This window comes from Empidonax traillii, unplaced genomic scaffold (genome assembly GCF_003031625.1).
Source record: "Empidonax traillii isolate 1590-97213 ecotype Southwest subspecies unplaced genomic scaffold, ASM303162v1 scaffold33:size3420811, whole genome shotgun sequence".
Lineage (NCBI taxonomy): Eukaryota > Metazoa > Chordata > Aves > Passeriformes > Tyrannidae > Empidonax > Empidonax traillii.
In genome coordinates, this window is record NW_020955226.1 from 2029322 (window position 1) to 2051707 (window position 22386).

Consider the following 22386-nt stretch of genomic DNA (forward strand, 5'->3'; position numbering starts at 1 on the left):
AACTGAAGTACAAAATGTAACTGAATAACATAAAAGCACAGTGCAGAACTCAAACTCTCACAAATTCTCATAGAGAAAGAGACCTGGATTCAGCTTTGGCATAAAATGAAAAAATTCAGGGGTAGATTTTTAAGAAGATAAATATTTAGGTCCAAAGTCTACTTTACCACCTTTGATAAATATATTGTCACCAACTGAGAGCTTTCAGAGCTGTAAACCAAGAATTAATACTTTGCCACATCTAACGGCACCACTACTGAAAAAGAAAAGTTAAAAAAGTTTTCCTCTTTGACCTCTTCAGAGAAGAGACCCATTTTCAAGAAAGGTAAATGTACTGTACATTTCTATCCAATTAAACTATTAAAGCTCAGGAATAGCAACCATATTTTGCTATGGGGTACAGTGATGAAAAGTTACTTGGCACTGAATGTGTCAAAAATTCAGCGTGTACTAAAGTGTCAGCTATACCCATTTACCACACTATTCACACATAATGTTAAGAAGAAACCTCTGTGGCTGTTTTGGTTTGGTTTGTTTCTTTTTCTTATAGAAACATGCATTCCATTCTTAATGCATCACTGCTGAAAGGCAACATAATCTGTTTCCCTATACATATATATATATAAAAACAAGAATGTATTGAAACAACAGAACAAAAACCCTGAACAATTTTGGAAACATCTCTAACTAGCAAATGCCAGCTGACACAGTATTCACTGAACTATACCACAGCCTTCACCTACAATGTACATCAAAAAAAGAAGGACACCGTATCATCTTTAACAGGACTTCTGTGGTAAGGCACAGTCTACAGATGATTTTATAAAAATGGAGAAATGTCACATGTAACAGAGATCTCTCTCTTTTTATGTTTTCTAATGTACTTTAGGAAGAGACAAGGGGAATTCCCACATCTGACCTCAAAGAGTCCTGTTATCCTTAAAGCTCATGAATGTGCCTTTCACAACAATATCAGCTTAACAGAAGACTTCGAATTAAGGTTTGAGGCAGATCTTCAGCATTCCAGACCAGAAGTCAAGATAATTGTTCTTTATTTCTCCATTTATCTCAATTTTCTTTCGGCAAAAGGAGGAAATAGCTCTCGATTTACATCAGAGGCAGTTCATTTATAAGACAAGACATAAGAGGTACACAAAGAACAATTACTGTGCTACATCTGCACTACCTCCATTCTCAGAGTCCAGTTTGCAGTGAATCTGTTTTTTGTGTAATTATAATAGGCTAATGTTTGAAAGAGAAAATCTACTGCAGGTACCTTTCTTAAAACGACAAATTCACCACAGTAAAATTAATTAGCAAAGTCAGAGTACAGCACTTTCAACAAGCAAACAGTGAAAGCACCCTCTGGGTTCTTTCAGCAGATATGTATAGACCACCCAGGGGATCTGCACAATTCACATGGTGCAAGGCAGTGGAGAGAGAACATACATAAGAGAGCAACCACTAGATGCACGCACACCAAGGTGTCATTTCATAGTACCAAACTCGGCTTCACATGTGATCATAAAAAAAGATCTGTAGACTTGTAATAGATATTTACTGATTACCAGGAAAAAAATAATTTCACATTTGTACAGGAGTGCCAAAGCACCCAAGATTACAGGTTTTACTGTGCAACACAATAACCCAGTCACAAAGCATATCACATAAGCTAGAATCAGATTAGATATTGGAGCACCAACAAGCATGGGAGTACAGTCCTCAGTTCTGGCATCCTTATCGCAGCACAGGCCTATCCCAACTAGAAGAGAGACGCACGGCATAAAGACCAGGCAAGTACTAAGTAACTGCAATCAAGATTGCAGCATCTGCTCCAGCATTATCGATCGCATTTACAGTACGTGACAGAGGCAAGTTTGCTTGGCCAGGCCACTGCAGCTGACCAGTGTCAACAAACTACACAGCCAATGTGGGAAATGCTTTTCACTGTGTATATGCTCCTACCTGTGAATTTGCCCATTCCTGTGTAGATAGTCTAGGCCCTCCAAAACTTCTTTAAGAATTGTTGCTATTATGGGTTCTTCAAGCACTCCACTTTTGTGCTCTCCTCTGTTGACAATATACTTTATTATATCAAGCATTGAACCTGTATTGCAAATCCAGGAAGGAAAAAAAAAGCAAATACAAAGCATTATCATATCAAATTCTTAAGAAAGCTGTATTTCTTCAGTCTTTCTATGCTACTACAATTTAAATCTTTGCATGTATGTATAAATGCTTCACGTAACTAGCTGTTAGAATAAAGCACACCGCTAACTTGTTCAAATGAGACACAGAGCACTGCTTTTTGTCAAAAACACTTAAGGATCCCTTAGAACAATATGCTAACATCTTGCTAAGCGACCACTTATTTAAAATTCAGGAGTACTCCACATTTAAACAGACATATACTGCAAAGGTCTTGGTTTATTATCCAGCTTAGATTATGGTTCATGTGTTCACAATGTAGACCCGCAGCTGCAAGACTGGAAGATATTCTCTGCAAATGATGACAACATTCCCAGCGACACAGTTTGACATTGAACTTCAGCTATTATAAATTTCAAGGCATTTAATAGAAACATTTTGGTTTTAACCAAGCATTATTCAACAGTTCACAGTAAATTCCTGTCACAAATCACTGGTTTATCTCATGTTCCATGCTTGCTTTAGATTGAACTGGCCAAATTAAATCAATACGATGTAACAAGTGTTATGAGCATTTCCCATCCTTGTTTTCCAGCATCATGGTGCAGTAGTCTCCTGTCATCAAGATTAATCTTGAAGGACATCATGTAACAACCAGGACCACCACATCTTAATTTGGAGCCTCTCTTTTCTAAGCTAGAAGCGCATTAAGTTCATCCCCTTTCTCCTCTCCCAGAACCAAATAAGCATTTTATCCCATTAACCATCATGATAAAAAACTGCAGTAAGTGTTTGGTTAGTTTAAGCAAGAAGAAGGATGCAACATGTGTAATACTTGTCCTAGGATGAATTTTCCTTGAATAAGGAATGAGTAACACTCATTATGAAATCAGAAATATGCATTTTTACAAAAAAAATGGAGTGGATTCTAGAGAAAATAAGGCCACACTGACAGAACTGACTTAATTCTCACCAGTTTGCCCTACAGAGCCTTAATAGAGAATTTTGATATGTTGATTCAGAAAAAAAATTAAGTCCTGCTGATATTATTCCAGTAATTCTTAGTCTGTACTATGAATTTACATACATAAACTTTTTCAGCTTGCACATTCCTGCTATAACACGCCTACATCTCAAGGTTCATCCTATACAGTATCTACCCCCTCTCATTACTTTGTTTAGGTGAATTAACTCAAAGAAGGTACATTAGAAAAAAAGATCATAGTATTTCCTTGCAGCTGAACAAATAAAACCAGTAACTTACCCCCACTCAAAAGCTTCATAACCAGCCAAAGTTCATCCTTCACCACAAAAGATGTGTAATAGGTCACCACATTGGGGTGATTGCATTGACTCATTGCTTGAATTTCTTTCTGTAAGAAATAAAAAGCCCAACATAACAAAGTCAGCTATCAGTTTTGCTTGCATAGAGAGACAGTTTAATTTCCAAAGTAAAATACTATAACAGAACTAAAGTATATACAGAATATGCATCAAGACATTAAAATATTTCAATTTACCTATAGATCTGCATGCAAGAAAAAAAAATTATTGCTAAGAACATGAGGGAGGTTTGGCCAGGAGATACAGGCACAGCTACATCACTTTTCTTCTGAGAATAGCAAAGAAATTACTGTAAAAGACCCAAATTCACAGTAAGCAATGAAGAACAAGTAGTCTCCAAGAGCTGAAGGTGGGGGTACAGGCTGGACAACAAAATGCAATGAAAGATCAAAATCTACTGTCTTTCCTGTTCAAAAGGGATACAAAGAGTAGAATGGGAGCAGGTGGTAAAGGAGAAAGGAAGCTGTCAGACAAAGGACAAAGCACCAGTGGCTCAGCTACTGTGAGATGGACAGGTGGACACCAGAGCCGCGCAATCAAACAGAAATGGAGAAAAAGCAGTGTTACAGACCAAAAGTCAGAGGAAACAACTGCCTAGAGGAGCATACAGCCACCAACAGACACACAACGTGGCACTACCAAGTAACACTATCTATGACATGCCACAGCTGTACACATTAAGAATGACAGCCTTGTATCTGTTAATTCAAGCAGAGTCCTTTTTCTATTCACACTTTCACATATTTGTTCTGTAACACCTTTCTGGCAGCTCTCATTGTTCTGCCAATCCTTTACATAGGAAAATGTAGGCCTTCTCTTTACTGGAGAGTTTGGCCTCACACCAGTTTGAGCTCCCACAACCCCACTTCTCCCATTCCACCTTTGGCCACACAGCCCTGATCCACCCGTGGTGCTAGAGGACATGGTCCTGGGGATGAGCCAGTCAGGGAGCCAATCCAGCTCAAAACCAAACTCTTCCACCTCTCCTTCCTCCACGAAAAGCAACTGCTTTGAGGTGGATCTGTGTTACACTTTGACTCACCAGCACCTGTGAAAGGCAGGCACTGCGCAGGTCCCACTTAAGTTGACTAAAACTGCCACCAATGCCATTTTCAACTTCCAACTTCAATTAAGCAAATGCTTGAAAGAGGTTTTTTGTTATTTGCAATGGTTGAAATCACAGCTGCTTTCTACTAAAAACTTAATTATATGTATTAAACACGATGATTTAATCTCATAATGCTTGCTGGTGACTATTAAAGTCAGGCTGTAGTTTGAGACACATTTCAGCTTGTCCTGTTGACCAAAGTCCTCCTCCTTAGACAACTTCTGAGTCCTGAACAACAGAAGAAAGAATGTCTGGATAATGAGTCAATGAGACTGAATAACAAGAGCAATTTGCAAGATAGCTCCTTCATTCCCCTGGAAGACAGTAGGTGGAAAACAGAAGGCAGACATGTGGGGCACATTTCTGTCTTCAACCAAATCAAATCACTGTCTCAAGTTCTTAACTGAGCTACCCATTCCAAATCTTAAGTGTAATTCTCCCACTCCTGATTACTATTTCATTTCTTACACTGTTTTACTATTTTCCTATGCTGGTAACGTAACAATATCTCAAAAAGTCCACCTGCCACTACTGAGCAAAAATACACCTTATCTAATTTTTTCTCACACATTAATAATGCAGAAATGTAACTAATTGACTGAGATAACCTTCACTATTTTAACTGAAAAGTGCTTTGAATATTTTATCTACCTGCATCAACTCGTAGGCAAAAACTGAGCTACCACAGTAGCCATGGCCAAAGGCACCCTGTGTCTCACCTTTGGTGACTTTTTTCAAAGAGTCTTTGCAAAACAAAAATAAACAAACAGAAAGCACTCCATGAGAGATAAGGGATGAAATGTTAGTCAGGAAAGAATTAATTTCAGACCTGCAGTTCTAGAAAGCCCCTATCACACAGAGAATGGGAAGCCTTCATAAACTTCAGTTATTTGCTTGAGGCCCATGATACGCACTGATAAGAGAAAAAAGTATTCCCTTAAAATATGCTGCCAGGGAAACAGCTTGCAACAGAACATCCAGGAGGACAACCCGGAACCTCCTTCACATTCATGTCACCTTAAACATTCAACAGCACCAAAGCCTCAACAGGAATTTCAGTCTCTCCCTCGTCTCTCTGCTTCTCCCTGCCATGCACTAGCACGAGCATTTGTGCACTGTGCCAGGCAATATGCCCAGGTTAAAAGCTAACTTGTTTTGGCCAGGTTAATCCTGATCCAGTTTCACTGAGCAGCTGCACAGAAATGTCTGTCGGCCTCAGGGCAGGTGGGTGACACAGTTAATAAGCAACTGCAGGACAGCTCTTTCAGTGTTCGGCTGCAGCGCCCACGGCGCCGGTCCCGCTCCCGGTCACCGGGCAGGGACCACCACTCCACAGGTGCTTCCCCAGGGCCTCCTCCACCAGCACCCAGGCAAGGCCCCTAACAGGCCAGGGGCTCCTCCAGAGAGCCTGCCTCCAAGGGCTATCCAGAGCAGAAACACCAACAGCCTAGAAAAACTGTTCAAACAAACAACCATTCTGCAGAATATTCTTTGTGTTGTAGTCTCGAGTTTTTGATTATTTAAAAAAAAAATGGAGGTAAGGGGATGGAGAAGATGCCCGGTCAGGACAGTACTAAGGACAGGAACCTTTTCCTTGGCTCATGGGGTTAAGTTACACTTAGCTTACAATAGTGAGAACACAGGACATTGCAGGAAACAGAGTATCAAATTTCAGGAGTTTGGCAGTTTATGTAACCTTAGTATTATTTGAACTCCCTCCCACACTGCTTTTCTATGTTAATTGACACTGGCCCAAATCCTAAGTCTGCTTACATGGGCACCAGGCTTGCTGCATTTCCACTTCTCTGAAGGCCACATAGCTGAGAATTCCTGAAGGGTGCCCGTGCACACCATCCGTAAACGCTCAGCACCAGCATTTTACAAAACAGCATGTTCATTGAGTAGACAGTTTTAGAACATCCCTGTGCCAATAAAAACTGTCTCATCAGAAAAATAAGTGATCAAAAACTGATTAGACTCATAATTTTTAGACTCAAAATCTGCCAAAAACGCAAGAGCATTCTAAGTACTATCGACTGAAATAAAAATGTTAGTATAGTTGTAACAAGAGTTTTGAAGGTCAATGACACACCTTTCCAGAAAAACCTACCTATTTTTTAAACAAAATTTTTAAAACCCTCTATTAGAACTGAGTCAGAGCAAGTATACTGACCCTCACAGAGAAAAGTTAATTATATATGCGTATGCATGCACATGTGTGTACTCACTTTTTAAACTCTGCTAACCAGGAACTGGGAAAATCAGAATTTATGTTCAGATCAAAACAGATCAACAAATAAAAGAAACAAAAATCTGAGCACAGAAAAGCAGAAATTGACTTACGCTAAAAAATAAAGATGGTATGGACAGTTGTCTTCTTACCAAAAAAAAAAAAAGCAATATGGGACCCAAAATTCTAGACCTACTGCCTATTTTGACAGACAGTGGAGACACATCAACAGCAAAGACACTCAAGCACTTGGTAAGGTAACTTTGAACAAGCTGGTAACTAACTGCAGTCATTTCTCTAATGCACATGAATATCTCTTGTAGATTTTTGGCAGTTTTGTTTGATTTTATTTGTTGTAACCTTCTGATTCCCATTATTAGTTCAAATTCTAACTAAAAAGATCCAATTTAAACCACTTTATGTTACAATTATTAGTATTTATCTTTTTATAGAAATGTTCTTCGTGGACTATAGATGTTAATACATCATGCACAGCATCTCACCTTGGGCTGTTCTCTTTTTAAACACACTTCAGAATTTATCTTTTGAGTTTTTAGTTGACAGAATTCTCACTACCTCAGAAGTAACTTCCACTACCACAATCCTCTTAAAAAACACAACAATGTCGCATACAAGCTGTCACATAAACTGAAGGTGAATGTCATCAATCACCAGGGGAAGAGCATTTTGGGTCCTCCACTGTAAAAAAGCCATTTTATCTGAAGAAACTGGACGGACCATACCCTCTGTATCAAATTCAAGATATCTTTTGCACTGGCAATTCCCTGCTGAGGAGATCATTTCCTTCAGAGGCAGGAATTTCTGCATTAGAAAAAGCCCACAGTCTCTAGGCAGTAGTATAACCTGTGGAACAGAAGAAAGTGTTCTCACTTTTAGAATGGTTTTGTGTCCTTAAAATCTTGTTACGCTGCCTATATATAAATATGCATTAGTCTTATAAGCACCTAACTAGCAGCACTAGAAAGCAATAGGGTTTGGATTTTAACAGTTCTTTGTGACTTTGTCTGGACTGCCATAACCAGTGCAGAGGAAAAACTCTTGCAGTTACTTTACAAAGGGCCTCTTACAGGTCCTTTTCTTCTCTGATCAGTGGCCCAAACAAACAGCTTTCTTCAAACAGCTTCTTATGGCCTATCGGATAAACGTGTGCTATCACTTTTTTAAAAAGAGTTTCCTTGTGTAGATGGCAATGTAGCCATTCCTCCAACATGTTTTGGTAGTTTACACATTTTAAGGAGACCTACTAAATTTTACCTTCATTTTTTTAATCAAGTGTTTAACCGAAGGAAAATGTATCTTTCCTCAGTATTAAGAAAAGACAGACAACCAGACAGTAATCTCTTAAAAATTAAGTCTCCAGAAAACAAGGGGTTAGGGTCTTCCCAGAGTTATCCCAAGTTGGGATTCAAGTTTGCACATCTTGGTTTTATGACATTAGAAAATACACATTAGTGAATTATATTTTTAGGGAAGGGTAAAAAGTCTTTCAGATTATTTTCAAATCCTTCTCTCACATCCTACATAAAATCCTACCCTCGCTCTTGGACCAAGGAAAAAACAAAATCAAAACAGAAGGTACGTCTCCATGTAATATATTGCCCGCCACCCCCCCCCTCCCCATTTACTTACAAGTAATTCATCCATACTGGTTTGGCATTTTTCTAAGTTGATCCTCTTTATTGCTACACGTTCTTGCCTGGGTTTGCACAGCGCTGCCTGGACAACTGCTGTAGCACCACTACCTGAAAAAGGGCAGAGAAGGAACACAGTCTTAATGCAACGGGTGTCTGAATCAGTGATCAACATGAAAACACCACACTGACCAAGAACTTCAAATCTGCCGTTTATCCTTTTGCAGTGTTTTCCCCACATGCATACCTTTCCACTAGGCAAGACACTTTTCTTCTCAGATGGAGAAGAAAAACCTCAAAGTTTCTGTTCCATACTCCACAAAAAATTCTGAAGTCAACGACTTAAAATGATGTGCTCATTTATCAAGACATAACCACCACCTCAATGCATTTCACAGTTTGGGAACCACTACACTTTTGCCTTTAGACACATCTGTTTCAATCAAGAACATGACCTGCACAGGTGATACAATTTAAAGCATTACACACTGGGGTGAGAAGTGTGCTTTATCAAAGGTTATTTCTTTGTGTTCTTTCAAGTCGGTTCCTGTTTAACTAAGTTTTTTTTCCCACAATGCAAAGAAAAGAAAAGTATCAGGAAAATTGTATATGCCAAATCTTCTACAGTTCCACCAGTGTTCCTGCTCATTCATCCTGATTAGAGTAACATCCTACAAAAAGCATGCTGATTCTCGTAAAGAGCACAGGAAGCACAAGTATCACATCACCAGTGTGAAGATGAAGGTTACTGAATGACCCATCAGAGAAAGTCAGTCATGCTTACTTGGCATGCAAATCACATACAGCCACACAACTACACTGATAACAAAGCCTGGGGGAATCGAACAGATCTGGGGGAAAGGAATAGAATAATTTTCTTTAGTATGCTTTATTTGTGAACAACAAGAGTAAAAGGTCTTGTTGCTTCTTTTATTAAGCACCCACCAGCCTTGCCCCAGTCAGTATTGCCTCACTAAAGTAATGAAATGATTGCAAGTAATATTGAGGAAGAGTTTTGCTCGCATTGCACATCTTGCTGCCCCATCAAGTACAGCAGTGTGTGCTTCCTCACAGTAATTACATCATGCTCATCCACGCAGAAATCTAAAATCCCCCAACAAGCAGCTTCTACCTGTTATTCTAAATATTTTATTATAAATTATGGATTTCTGGTAAGTCATTTGAGCAATGTGTTATATTGGCCTGCTTATACACTATGCTGTATTTATTTGGCGTGTCCTAGATGAATACAAATTGTGAACAAAAAGCCTTTTGTTGTCAAGCTCTACAAACGTGGATTCAGTTACCAGCCGACTTAAGAACAATTGAGAGCTTTTCCCTCTGCACATCTGAAAACAGCACCAACAATACCTCATGACTGAAAGTTATTGTCCGTGTTTTAATTGCTATTTGCTTAGCTATTTTCATGTATTGTTGGTTCACATGATGTTTTCACTCAAATCACAAAGCTTTTTAACTGTGTATGAATTTCATGACAAAATTCTGAGCTCATCTTTAAAAAAAAAAGTCTCAACAGGACTTACTAGTCATGTTTATGCAGGATGTGGTCACAGACAAATATTGACATGTCCTGTTCTGTCTGCTTAAGAACAAAGCTTTTAAAAATTCCAATAGTGTAAGTAATAAAAGAATGAAGAGATTTTAAAAATTAAATAAGACGTCCTAAGGAAGGAATCACCAAGTCAGCACAATTCAGCTCGGGTAAGACTCATCAACATCACTTTAATGAATTCCTCAGTAGACATTGTTACTTCAACTGCACAAGTATAGGTTGAAGCAGGATAAAGAAACCAAATTTTTAGCTATTATGTATACAGGAACAAAGACTGAGATTTTACTTATGCATCTTTTTCATCTATACCAGTAGTTTTATCTACATACAGGAAACAATCAAAATAATTTCCAAAATAGGTAAGGCCACATAAAAGAAAAACAGAAAAAGCACACCAAAAAATTATTCACCCAATGTCAGGATGAAATCTTGACTGCTTCCTCAAGTTAAATGACAGTAAGTAACACTTCAAATTATTTGGAAAAATTAGGTTACCAAAAAAAGTACATTTTTCCATGTTTTCCCCCTCAGACAGAGATGACTTGCAATGGGATTTTCTTCACCTCATGAATGTGATGCACTGGCAAAGCAAAAAACTTTCTAGGTTTAGAAAAAGAAGAAACCAGGTATATTTGCCTTTCTCTGTCTTTCTGAATACTCTACACAATACAGTGTTTTGACAGTAAAGACAGTTTGTGCAGTCTGCATTCTCAGTGGGACCTACATACATATAAAACTCACTCGAAAATGCAGTTTGAAGTACTGAAGCAGGAGCCAGGCACTAAGTAGCAATATGCCTTCTTCCTCTTAAAAGATGTTCTCCTCTTCTCTGGCTTACAAGGTGAACAACCAGGAATATAGACAAGGAAAACGTGCACCTTCCACATCTGGTCAGAAGACTCTTTTTGTGTCAATAAAGAGAGATCTACTAAACAAGTAGAAACATGAAGTGTTCCAGAGCAGCTGTCAGAAACCTGACTATCCAGACAAGACTACTCATTTCAGTTGAGAGATAACAGACTACAGAAGCCATACACTATCATACAGTGAAACTGAATTGTCACAGACAACTATTTAGCATAACGAATTAGGATCACAGAAAATGATTGCATAGAATAGATTGCAGTCAATCTTGTCAGAAGGTAGGACTTCTTTGGGTATGTTGAGCCTTATAAGTCTTCCAAAACCCTCACAGCAGAGAATACTAACTACAGCACAACCAAAGTACAGACAGGTTTTAGCATCCAGTCTCTATTTAGGAAACTGGTATGAAATTATATATATATATATTTCTAAAGAAAGCTCGGGCTGGATAAACCAAGAAGCCTTTGCACCCAGTTGCCTCCTTGAGAAGAGCAAAACAAAAGGATTACCAGTGGTCAGACTCAAAAAAACAGCTTTGCACGAACAACAGGGTTTTTTCCACTACTGGAAAAGTCATTCTCCTACAGACAAGTTCTCTTTGCCAATTTCAAAAGTTAGCAGTCAAAGAATGCAATTTCAGTCCACATCAAGATGCCTACTACTCCCATTACACAACAGACAACAGGTCAGAGCGTTTCATCTTGTCCTCATGTATTTGCTGCCATCCTTCCCTCTAGTGCAAGGCATGCCCTTACAGACAACCTGCCCCTTCATGCACTCCCTACCATCCTGCCCTCAATGCAACAGAACCATTATAATTGCTTTAACTATTTGGGTTCACACAATGGAAACCTTATAAAGACGTTCTATATATGGCCACACTTCTCTTCTAAAAGGATATAGCCAAAAAGCAGTTTTCTGCATTCCACTTAGCATATACTTCATAGAAAACTCAAAAAAACTCCACAAATTATCCAGGATTTAAGCTTATCTCAAAAAGTTCCTACAAGTTGTTCTCAATCTGACATAAATAATTTTTTTCTCTTTTTTTCTTTAAACACAAATATAACCCTTGCAGAAGCTGTTTACAGCTGGCAAAGAGAAGGATATTTGAACAACTGTGATCAACAACTGACATTAAAATCTGAGTTTTAACTACTCTCCACTAGTCAAGGCCCAAAAAGATAGACAGTGAGGTGAAGTGGCTGGACCATATCACTTGCACATTGCACATGCACACATCCCTCATACAAGGATGTGACACTTCATTTATTCCATTATTTATAAAGGTCTGGCACTTTCCACTCATCATGGCACAGTAGCTGTATCTGAAATAGATCACCAGCATTTCTTTTCAATTTTCTTCTTCTCCTTAAAAACAAAAGCCAGTAAGCTCATTAGACCATAATGATTTATCAAGTCTTTTTCTCTTTAGTAGCTCAGTGTTAAGTCTCTGCAGTATTCCAGCACAAATGTCTTTTAAAAGATTTCTGCATTCTAGGTCCCTACCCAAACAGGCCTTCCCCAACACCACAGTGGTTCTAGTTTCTGAAGAGGAGGATGAAACTTACTGACAACAGTAAGTTTTCTTATTGCCTAGGTATCTGAAGGGTTAGATATGGAGAATACTAAATACCTTATCTCAGAATCTGTGAAGTCTTACATACCAACCTATACTATCTGCATTTTTATACACGTTTTCTGCTCCCCCAACATACAGAAACCTTCTATTAAATGTAGCTGATTAGTGGACACAAATTTTAAGTCAGCCTCAAATCCAAGACTAAACTGTAGCTATCTGTAAAGAGCCAGTACTAAACAGAAAAAATCTATGAAAATGGATGAAGCAGCTATGCAAGTATTTCTATTTAATCTCTCAAGACAGCCCATTTCTAAAGAAGAGTCCTCGAGATCATTCTTAAATGTAAATCATATGCAGTTGTAACTGCAGGATTCCTTCTGTGTAGAACAGAATGGATTTGTGCACACAAACCTAGGTTAGGTTTTCACTCATGAAAATGTGGAGGTATTTTTACGTAACACACAAAGCTTCTGTGCTCATATACAAGCTTGGACAGCTATGTCATATATCCTGCATATTGTATACAATATTGTGTAGCATATTCCCAGCATGAATGCATTATGAACTGATCGACACTTCAAAATATTCCAGAGTAGCACTGGGCCAAACTAGTTTCTTCAGTTTTGAAAGAATAAATTCTGTTGGTGGCAAAGCAGTACTTTCAGTTAAGAAAGAGAAAACAAAGAACCTTTAATTTCTTTTGGTTTCTAGCTTTTACTCCACAACACTCTAGACAACTTTCAGTATTACTCACTTTCTCCCATATTACTTCCATTTATTAAAAATTAGTTATAAATCAGCTGCTTAAAGCTCATTTACACCACCATACTAAACTCTCAATCTTTCTGAAACTTCTTCACAGAAAATGAGTCATGATTTCCCTTCACATTATCATGACAAATACTTGTGTTCTTAAACCCCACAATAATTATGTAAATACAACTTACTAACAGTTTCTGCCCCCCTTGAGTTCTTAATTCATGCTAGGATTGAATCTCTCCCCTTATAACTCACCTGGATACTATTTTGCTTATCCTAGCCATTAGGCTTATGACATAATTCACTTAAAACACACTAAGTGTTCTATGAAACCTATGCCTGCACAGAGAACTGCTACTTCTGCATTTTCAACATTCAACAAGTAATCGCTTTTAGTTCTTCATTGAGCTATACAAAATGAATTTGCTTCGCAGCTGGACATTTAAAAACATCATTATGGCTCCAGAAACACTGAGTTACTCAACTGTTGTATTTACCTTTTTCTGGAACAGTAGCTTACACAAAGTCTGAGATCTAGCCTATCCCATGCTACTCTTTAAAAGCATGTTGTATAAACAATCCAGAAAAATCTCTTCAAATAAGCTAAAGGTCTGCAAATATTTCTGTGATCCCAATGAAGTGTTAGAGAAATAATCTAAATGTCCACATCAAAATTACTAGCGTTATAGAAAATCTCCAAGAAAATACATCTGCAAGCATGAAGCCAATCCGTATTATGGCTAACTAAGATACAGCAAGCTTCAGCACTGACCAGACATCGTGTTCTCCACACAGAAGGAAAAAGGTAGGGGGATTCACAATCAACAATAACCATTTACATACGTGAAAAACAGGAACAGGAGGGAATGATCTCACTTTCTGAACTATTCTCTTAATTTCCTCACCAAAATAGTGAAAGGACTGGTTATAACAGATGTTTTGCCTAGACATATTATAGAAAATATTTTGAGGTTTGCTATGCAGTACTACGTTATCGCCCCCTGTCAAGTCTGCAGAATAGAATAAAATTTTTCTGCTAAAAGCACAGGAGAATTCAAATCTACTTTCTTGAGCACAGAGGGTTCTAGCATCAGAGTACAGCAAATAACTATCAACCACGAATTATTCAGGAAACAAGACAAAATGAAATTGTACAAAAAAAGTGGAGAACCTAGACCAGTGATTTGGAAAATGTAAAAGTCTTACTTCCCTCCATTGGTGAGCCCAGACACACTATGTTGCAGGAACTCTTCTGAAATGTCTGTCTTATCTGACAAATAATTAGTTATCACCACCAGTCATTGTTAAAGGAATTTTAAGTGTTCTACTCTGACTGACAAAGGTATTTAAGAAATCTGTGGCTAGAAAGTGAAACCAGATATATTTAGGTCTGACATAGGTTTATTTAACATTCACTGTGTTCAGCTTTGAAATGAAATATCAGCCTGAGCGATGGCTTTTTGCTTTCAGGCACTTTCCTGTTAAAGAGACTTCTGCCTAGAGCCGTACATATCTCAGCACTTCTCGGCTTGATACAAGGCCATCAACACACTAAAAAGTCCAAGGATGACCATTAACTATGTCTAGGGCATTCAAGTAAACCTGGCAATAAGCACACAGTGAGAATGGGAGGATAAAAAAATAGAGACTATCCCCACTACCTCCTTCTACTTCACAACTCTGCCCTCCCTGTGCCCTCCCCAGCTCTCCCAACAGAGAGTGACAAGCGTTGATGTTAAACCCCAGTCTGAGATTATTTTTTCCCTTTGTCATAGAGGCTTTATGTACTACAACTCTATTAATACAAGTAAAATAAACGAAGCACCAAAAATAAAGCGTGTTTGTTTGTGTTTGTTAAGCCTATGGGAGAAATAATAAATTAGAGGTGGATCAAGATGACACTTTCTGTTGAAGTTCAGTAGAAGCAAACCTCACTACCACATCCTGCTACCCCATACAGTCATGTCACAGATAGCACACTCACTGTCTTGCCTTTGAATCTACAGCAGCAAGACATTTAGTATCCCAGCTCCCTTATGAGTTTTTCTATCCACTGGACTGTCTTTAGTGCAGAATATGATTTTATCTCCCTGTGCTATCATCATTGGTGCTTAAAATGATAGCACTACAGGAGACACACTTAGCCCCGCATTTCAACCCTGGAAAACTATCACCCAGAAAAATAATATACAGCACATAACAAAAACACATTCCTGCCCTCTTTTTAGTACTTACAAAGGAATTCAAGTATTTTGGGTAAGATAATGTGCTAACAAAGTTGAGGATCAACTTTTAGAAGCGCTTCACAAACAAACAGCAACCACAATGCCTCTCCTTTTGCTTGTCTTTGAGTATGAATCTGCACACACTCCAATCACACCTTCATACTTCACACTGAAAGATGTAGACAAGTCGCAAAGGAAAGTGGAGTGATGCCAAAAGTCCAGGCAGCTTAATGCTCATCTGCATGTGTTATCACAAAAATTAACTTTTAACTGAGTACTTCATGGCCTTGAGTGTTCTTACATGCTGGTCACAGAGCTCACAGGGAGCCTGGAACATTCTCAGATCTTCCCATTCATAAGCACTCTACACCACAGAAACGTCAGCACCACAGCTAGTAAGGAAAACCTAAAGCAAAGCAGTCCACTTTCAACAGGTGTTACCTTCTCCCTGACTTATCCTTTAAAATAGGTAAGTCATCTAAATAAAGTTGAGAGGGAACTACAGCAACTCAAATTAGGCTGTCTAGGCAAGCCCCCTATTATAAACCCTATCTAAGACTAAATTCCTTTTGCTCTGCTCCACATTTCAAATACCTTTATAAGAAGTGTTATTTATAAGTGAAAAATGTTCATATACAAAATCCACAATTGCCGCTATTTCAGAATTTGGAGTAATTAGAACTGGAATTTGCTTTGTGGAAATGTCAGGATTAGACTGGTGTGACCAGTAGCCCCTGCTCCTGACCCCTTGTAATGTGCTTAACATAACTAACATGACTTTATAAGGCAAGCAGTTATTCTCTGTGACTGAACAGGTCCCATAGTCATTCTTTTTTCTCCTACTCCCTTACTGAAGGTCCTGTGAACCAAGTAGACAAACCAGATTTGTTCTTCCTCTCCCTACCAGCCTCAAGATTCCTGAGCAACAGGGCAATTTACAAGTCCTGAGTAAGGACAGTGAGACCCATGACCCCTGGTGGTCAGATAAGCTTCCATCATCATCTGCTTCCTCTGAGGACTGACTCTTACGCATGTCTGATCCTCGACTCTAGATTATGATTGTTGTATTGATGCAGCAAACAATGTATTGAATTTTAACCCTATCTGCAGAAAGTCCAGGTGACTAGAAATAGTAAGTTAAGTTGTATTATAAATTCTGTATTATTTAGTTGATGATAAGTCATGTTAGGATCTAGGCAATCAGAAATCTTATCTTGTCATATTATAAATTCTGTATTACACTACTAATAAATTATACTAAACTGATTCTGATTGTAGAAGCTGTGCCATTCTAATCACACATTCTGTGCTACAGTATTCATATTATCTTGCTAAGAAACTAAAGCTCTAATTATAACTATATTTTAGTGCCAACATCATTCTGCCAAGGATCCCTAAAACAATCTGTCTGTCACCTTAGTGGTAAGATGGATTAGCAGATACTTGGGAGCAAAGAGATTTTATTCTCTGGTGCATAATTTACTCCTCAGGCACCTCAAAATTATTCTGCTTACATATGCTGAAAAAGAAGGGTATGAGGGGAACAACCAAACCACAGAGACTATTTAATAAATACAGCTGAACTTAAGGCAAACAGGTAATTTAGCTAAAAACATTCAGTTCTGTCCCCAAAACATGTTGAACCTCTCCTAAAACATGCTACTTAAAACATACGATATATTAATGGGCATCAAATGTGAAATGCAAACAAAGTACCTCTGTTCCAGTTTGCAGAATTTATGCTTTCCTCACGAGTCCCATGGCTTTCAGATCTACTTGAAGTATCTTATAGCCACTTTATATACCTTGTCCACTTATACTCTCTTCACTATCATGTTTCCAAAGCTGTAATTAGGATGTAATATCAAGCACAGCATTTTAAGAGCTTAATGAACTAAAGAGTATGAAACTGAACTGAACAGTGAAAAGTCAAGTTCTATACCTGGAATGATTTCTCCTTTCAAACTCATTACTTCCATATGAGCTGCCATTATTAAGACAAAAAAAAAGTGAAGCAAGGTGTTATGTAAAGGTAAAATCAACTGCACTTGGAATATGAATTTCACTACAATTTACTTATGGACTAAAAAATACATGTGCCAATAAACAACGAGTAACATATAACAGTCCATTACTTAAAGAGACTTAAAGGAATACTTTTCTTTGGGGTTAATGAAAAATAACTAGCTAAATAAATAAATCCATTTGAGTCGAGCACCTCGGGGGAAAAACAGAAAGATTACTCTGTTAGTTTGTCATTAGGTTAGATCATCTAAAAGAATGTGCTGGCAGGAATGTGGATCATCTTTAAAGGTTTTCTGAAAGGATTCTTGAAAAGACCAAAGAGCTGAGCCACAAGTAATAATGTCACATATACAAAAGGTATTATTATCTGTTAAACTACCTCGAAAGACAGAAGAGGGGAAGAAAAGCTCTGAGGCACACGAGACCTTCTCCAGTTCACATTAGTTTTGTAATCAGATATGCTCTGGCTTCCCTCAAAATGAGAAAGAACCCAACTTCACTCGCACTGCAAATTTGTTAGGCAAGAAGAAACACAGAAAGTAGCAGCCAAAGCACTTGCAGTAGGCTCTTTCACCCACACTGCCACTTGCTCTTGCAGCGCTATCGGCAGCACAGCGGCTCGGCCGGCACAGCACGGGCAGGGGCAGCTCCCATCCTACACACCACGGTAGGGCTGTCCTGTGATAGGGAGAAATGGAGATGTGCTGCACTCCATGTGAATGAATCCAACAAATCCATATTCAAGCTGCATTTTCACAACAAAAGGCATGAAAAAAAGTAAAGGATAGTACTTGGTTTAAGAATTTATGGATTTTATATACCATGTTATTATCCATTCATCCTCACACGAGGAGAAACATGGTTTCTGATTGTTTCCTTCTCCCTCTTGTTTCATCGTCAATACAGAAACCATTATTCAGTATGCATACAAATCTCAACATCTGGAAGGTAAAACTCACAGTGAAAATGTCTCCACATAACTACACAAGAACTTGATATCTGGTATTCACTGTGGGGCCAAAAGTTACCTTACGAGGGTATCATCCGAACTCCATGGAATTCCTCATTATACAAACAGGATAAAGTGAAGATTTGCTATGCTGAACCAGACTTCCTGCCTAGAAAAAAAGCTGTTAAAAGAGAATTACTGTTCATTTCTGAAGTAGCACTATAAACAAATGTTGGTGTTGATTTAGTTGGCATATTTTATTGTTTGTCGTTTAGTTTGAAAGTAAACACTTGGAACAATTCTAATACCATGAACGCAGTGTTTTCCAAGTCTTTCGGATGTCACCACATAGTGCATCATTCTCTTCCCAGAATGAAGAACAGCAATCTACCAAAACAAAGGCATTATTGCTACTGCACTGTCATAGAGATCTCTAATTAATACTGCAGTGTTGAGCTACAAATCATCTTCATCTAGTTTGCCCCAACAGATTGTGCCTGCTAGAATTTAAGTTCATTGCAGTCACACACTACAAGCAAAAAAACATACCTATTTTTCATAATGCTTCATATGAAGCAATGGAAGAGTTGAAGCAATATAAATACTATCATATCATTAAATTTTCATTAGGTGATTCTAATCTAATTCTAATGAAGTTCCTATTATTAGTCTGAAGTGGATCAGAGTCTGGAAGCACGAGACACTAACAGGAATAATTTATAAGTTTAAATTCAGTCCCTGTAATAAAATGTCTTCAAAGCAGAGAAGTGAGAAGAAAAAAAGCAACTTTATAATCGAATGACTATGCTTTTGAAGCTGAGTATGTTGCTTCTCAGAAGTCTAAAACAACAGCTCAAGTTTATGATCTTGTTCATATTACTCCTACACGTCAGAAACCACGATTGACAAATACACAATATTATCTGTTAAATTAATTATTATTATACCACTACCCTGAAGTAGCACATAGACATTCAATATTGATCTTGACCTTCAAGACCTTTAAGTACACAATTCTTCTGAAAGCATGACTGGAAACACAGAAAAAGCTTTAAATTTTCAGTCTAGTTCTAATTTCTCTAAGAGCATAAGCACAGAAAAAGCTTCACATTTTCAGTCTGCTGCTAGTTCTAATTTCTCTAAGTGCATAAGCACAGTTCAACTTAAAAGCTATGTAACATAATCATTACATCAGCCTTATAGGCCATTCTCAAGTTTCATCTATATTTAACTTACAATCACAATACCTCAGAGGCATTTAGACATCCACAGGAATAATTATGTTAATAAAATGATTCAGGAATTGTTACTTGTAAAGGCAAAGGATTAATGGAGACAACTAATTTATCATACTGGAGTTCCACAAAGCTGCTGACTAAAGCTGCATACCTAGTCAAATACCACAGGGTAAAGGACTGAAAATATTAACTCCACCAATGCCACAAACTTATCACTTCAGCTAACAAATGGAGAACATTGTTCCAACTTTTCACTGAGCTTCTCTCACAAGGAAGCTGCAGGACTGTCACAAAGAGCGACCCTGAAAAAACGTGACAACAAACCTGGGAATTGTTCTGAGGGACTTTTAAAAACTCACTGCCTTCGTCAGCATTTTCAGCATCCCACTACTGCCGTGTAAATTTTCTACAGAGCAGTCACCCAGTCAACTGAAGCCTGCCTCAGTCCCAGGAAGCATGCACACTTTTCCGTGAAGATTAAGCTGCTTCCTCTTTACTGCCATTCCCCAACTATCTATCTCTTGAAAGGTAACCCACTCTCAAAGTAACTCTGACTTGACAGCAGTTTCAGGAAAAAACAGGTTCCTCCCCCACTGTTAGGTACCACAAATGTTTCTCCCTGTATACTCGCCTTGTTTTTTCTCCTTTAATACATTTTCTGCTTCAGGGCAGGGTTGTTTTTTTCCCCATCTTTTCAGTCTAGTGCTCCTAGTCTACCAGGCACATGTTAAATACCCCAGCATGGTGTCCAGCCAGAAGCACTGTGCAGGAGGAAGCAGGTGGCCAACAGCGCTGCACAGCCACCACACAACCCTCTGGTCAGCAAGGGAGGACAGCAGCCAAACCCCATCAAAGAAGGCAAGAGACAAACATTCAGCATGCACTGCTTGTTTCACTTACAGAGTTGATCCTACAACCACACAGAATTTAGAACAGTGTTCTAGATCCTGTTCTAGAGACTGACAGATATATATGTATAGATATAGACTTTTTCCTTCCTAGAGGGAAAAAATAAAAGTTTTAGGAAAATTCTTGACGTCATACCGTACCAGCATTGCCTCATTCTGCCACTGCTGGATGATAACGTTCTTACACCCACAAGCTTCAACTATGCAACCCTTGTGCACACCCAAAGACATTCAAACTTAGAAAGAAACAGTGAAATCTAGCAGAGCCATCAGGATTTCATCCTACTAGCAAGACCATGCTGCAAAAGGTAGAAATAAGTCAAAATCCACTCACTCAATACAGTTCATTCTTTATTTACACAGTGTAAACTGTATCAACACCTGTTTAAGTATGAATCCTTGTGCAGGACCGGAAAAACTCATTTTTAATTTTGGGCATCAGAAAATTTCCTAGTGAAACATTTATTTTCCAAGTTCCGCAAGTAGATTGCTCCTGTGAAGCCTCTGCTCAGCAGTATCACAGTGACTTCAGCAAACCCAATAAGTTAACAAGAGTAACCAACTTAATTTTTAAAGCCCATTCCTTAAAAACCAAGAACTGCTATTATTTTGGGAAGGAAAAACACCTTCTATCAACTGCGGCCTTATAGTTCTGAATTATTTTGGAGGGGGAGAAGGGGAAGAGGGAGAGAACCAAAGGGGGCACACAGAAATGAAATATGACCTAGACAAGCAGCCTCTATATAAGCCACCCACATCTCCTTTGCATGGAGAGCTCACTGTTTTTTCCTCTCAAGCCAATCGGAACAGATGTGGTTTTGTTTCCAGTTAACAAAGAGAAGCTCCATTTGACAAACAGATTCTGGAAAAAAAACAGCTGGTCTTGGACCTAAGAGAAAGTGGTTCTTTGCTGAAAGAAAGAAAAAAAGTAAAACAGTTCTGAAGTTATTTCAGAGCAAGCTATGACCCAACTTAAAATAGCTTTCCCAGGTTTGAATTTGGCCCCTGCTATTGAAATACAACACAGGTTACAAGCAGTGGTTCCACTCTGAAGATGCAAAGCCTTGCTGTTGTAACACTTAGCAAGAGTCAAAATTACGCAATCCCTTCAAATTCCGACACACTCATCAGTAGAACTTCTCCTCTTCTAGCATTCAAGCAACTCAGTTGAGCAAGGATTTTCCAGGTCCCAGAGGTACTGGACCTTATCTGTAGGAAGAACTTGGATAGAGAGGAAGGAGAAAGCACAGGGACTGAAGGAAGTATGCAGATTCCAAGAGCAGGAAAGCATATTTTCTATACATTATCATTACATAGCACCAGTCAACTGTCTGATGTGTAGACACATGTTCCTTCACCCTTCCAGTTACAGTAACTTTAAAAAAAACTTTGTATGGTGGTTACTTGCTATCATGAGAAACCCAAAGAAAGTTTTGCTGCCTTTTTTATTTTCTATTTTCATGCACTATAAATAATCTTCTTTCTGACAAGTCTGAAATCCAATTGCATGAGTTAATTTTTTTTTAAAGTCACTAAATTATATAACAAAGTTTGATCATTGAATCACTTAAAGTCTAACTTCTTTGAAGCAACAAAAACTACAGCCTTGTCTCCAGTCCAGGTATTTCTAATGCAGAAAGTTCACTTCCATGCAAAAAAAAGCCAAGACGGAGGTTCCTTCCCCAACACTATTACTATCATGTGGAGACAAGGCAAATAATTAACTACAAGCTCTGCACAGCCTCATTAACAGCACAGCACTGTGAGTTTTCTACACGGTA

At 38.3% G+C, this 22386-nt stretch overlaps 1 protein-coding gene across 3 annotated transcripts in view; it reads right to left on the bottom strand.

Moving 5' to 3' along the window:
- The window catches only part of STK39 (serine/threonine kinase 39), an 83342-nt gene that overhangs the window by 54949 nt on the left and 6007 nt on the right, over positions 1-22386 (bottom strand). For 2 of the 3 annotated variants that reach the window (XM_027911511.1, XM_027911510.1), the window contains exons 2-4: positions 8481-8593; positions 3413-3521; positions 1966-2107 (exon numbers count right to left, since the gene is read on the bottom strand). In XM_027911511.1, the coding sequence (XP_027767312.1) occupies positions 1966-2107; positions 3413-3521; positions 8481-8593 (364 nt within the window). Of the gene's footprint in view, positions 1-1965; positions 2108-3412; positions 3522-7573; positions 7695-8480; positions 8594-22386 lie in introns of those variants that run through there. The other variant, XM_027911512.1, reaches the window with a different exon arrangement.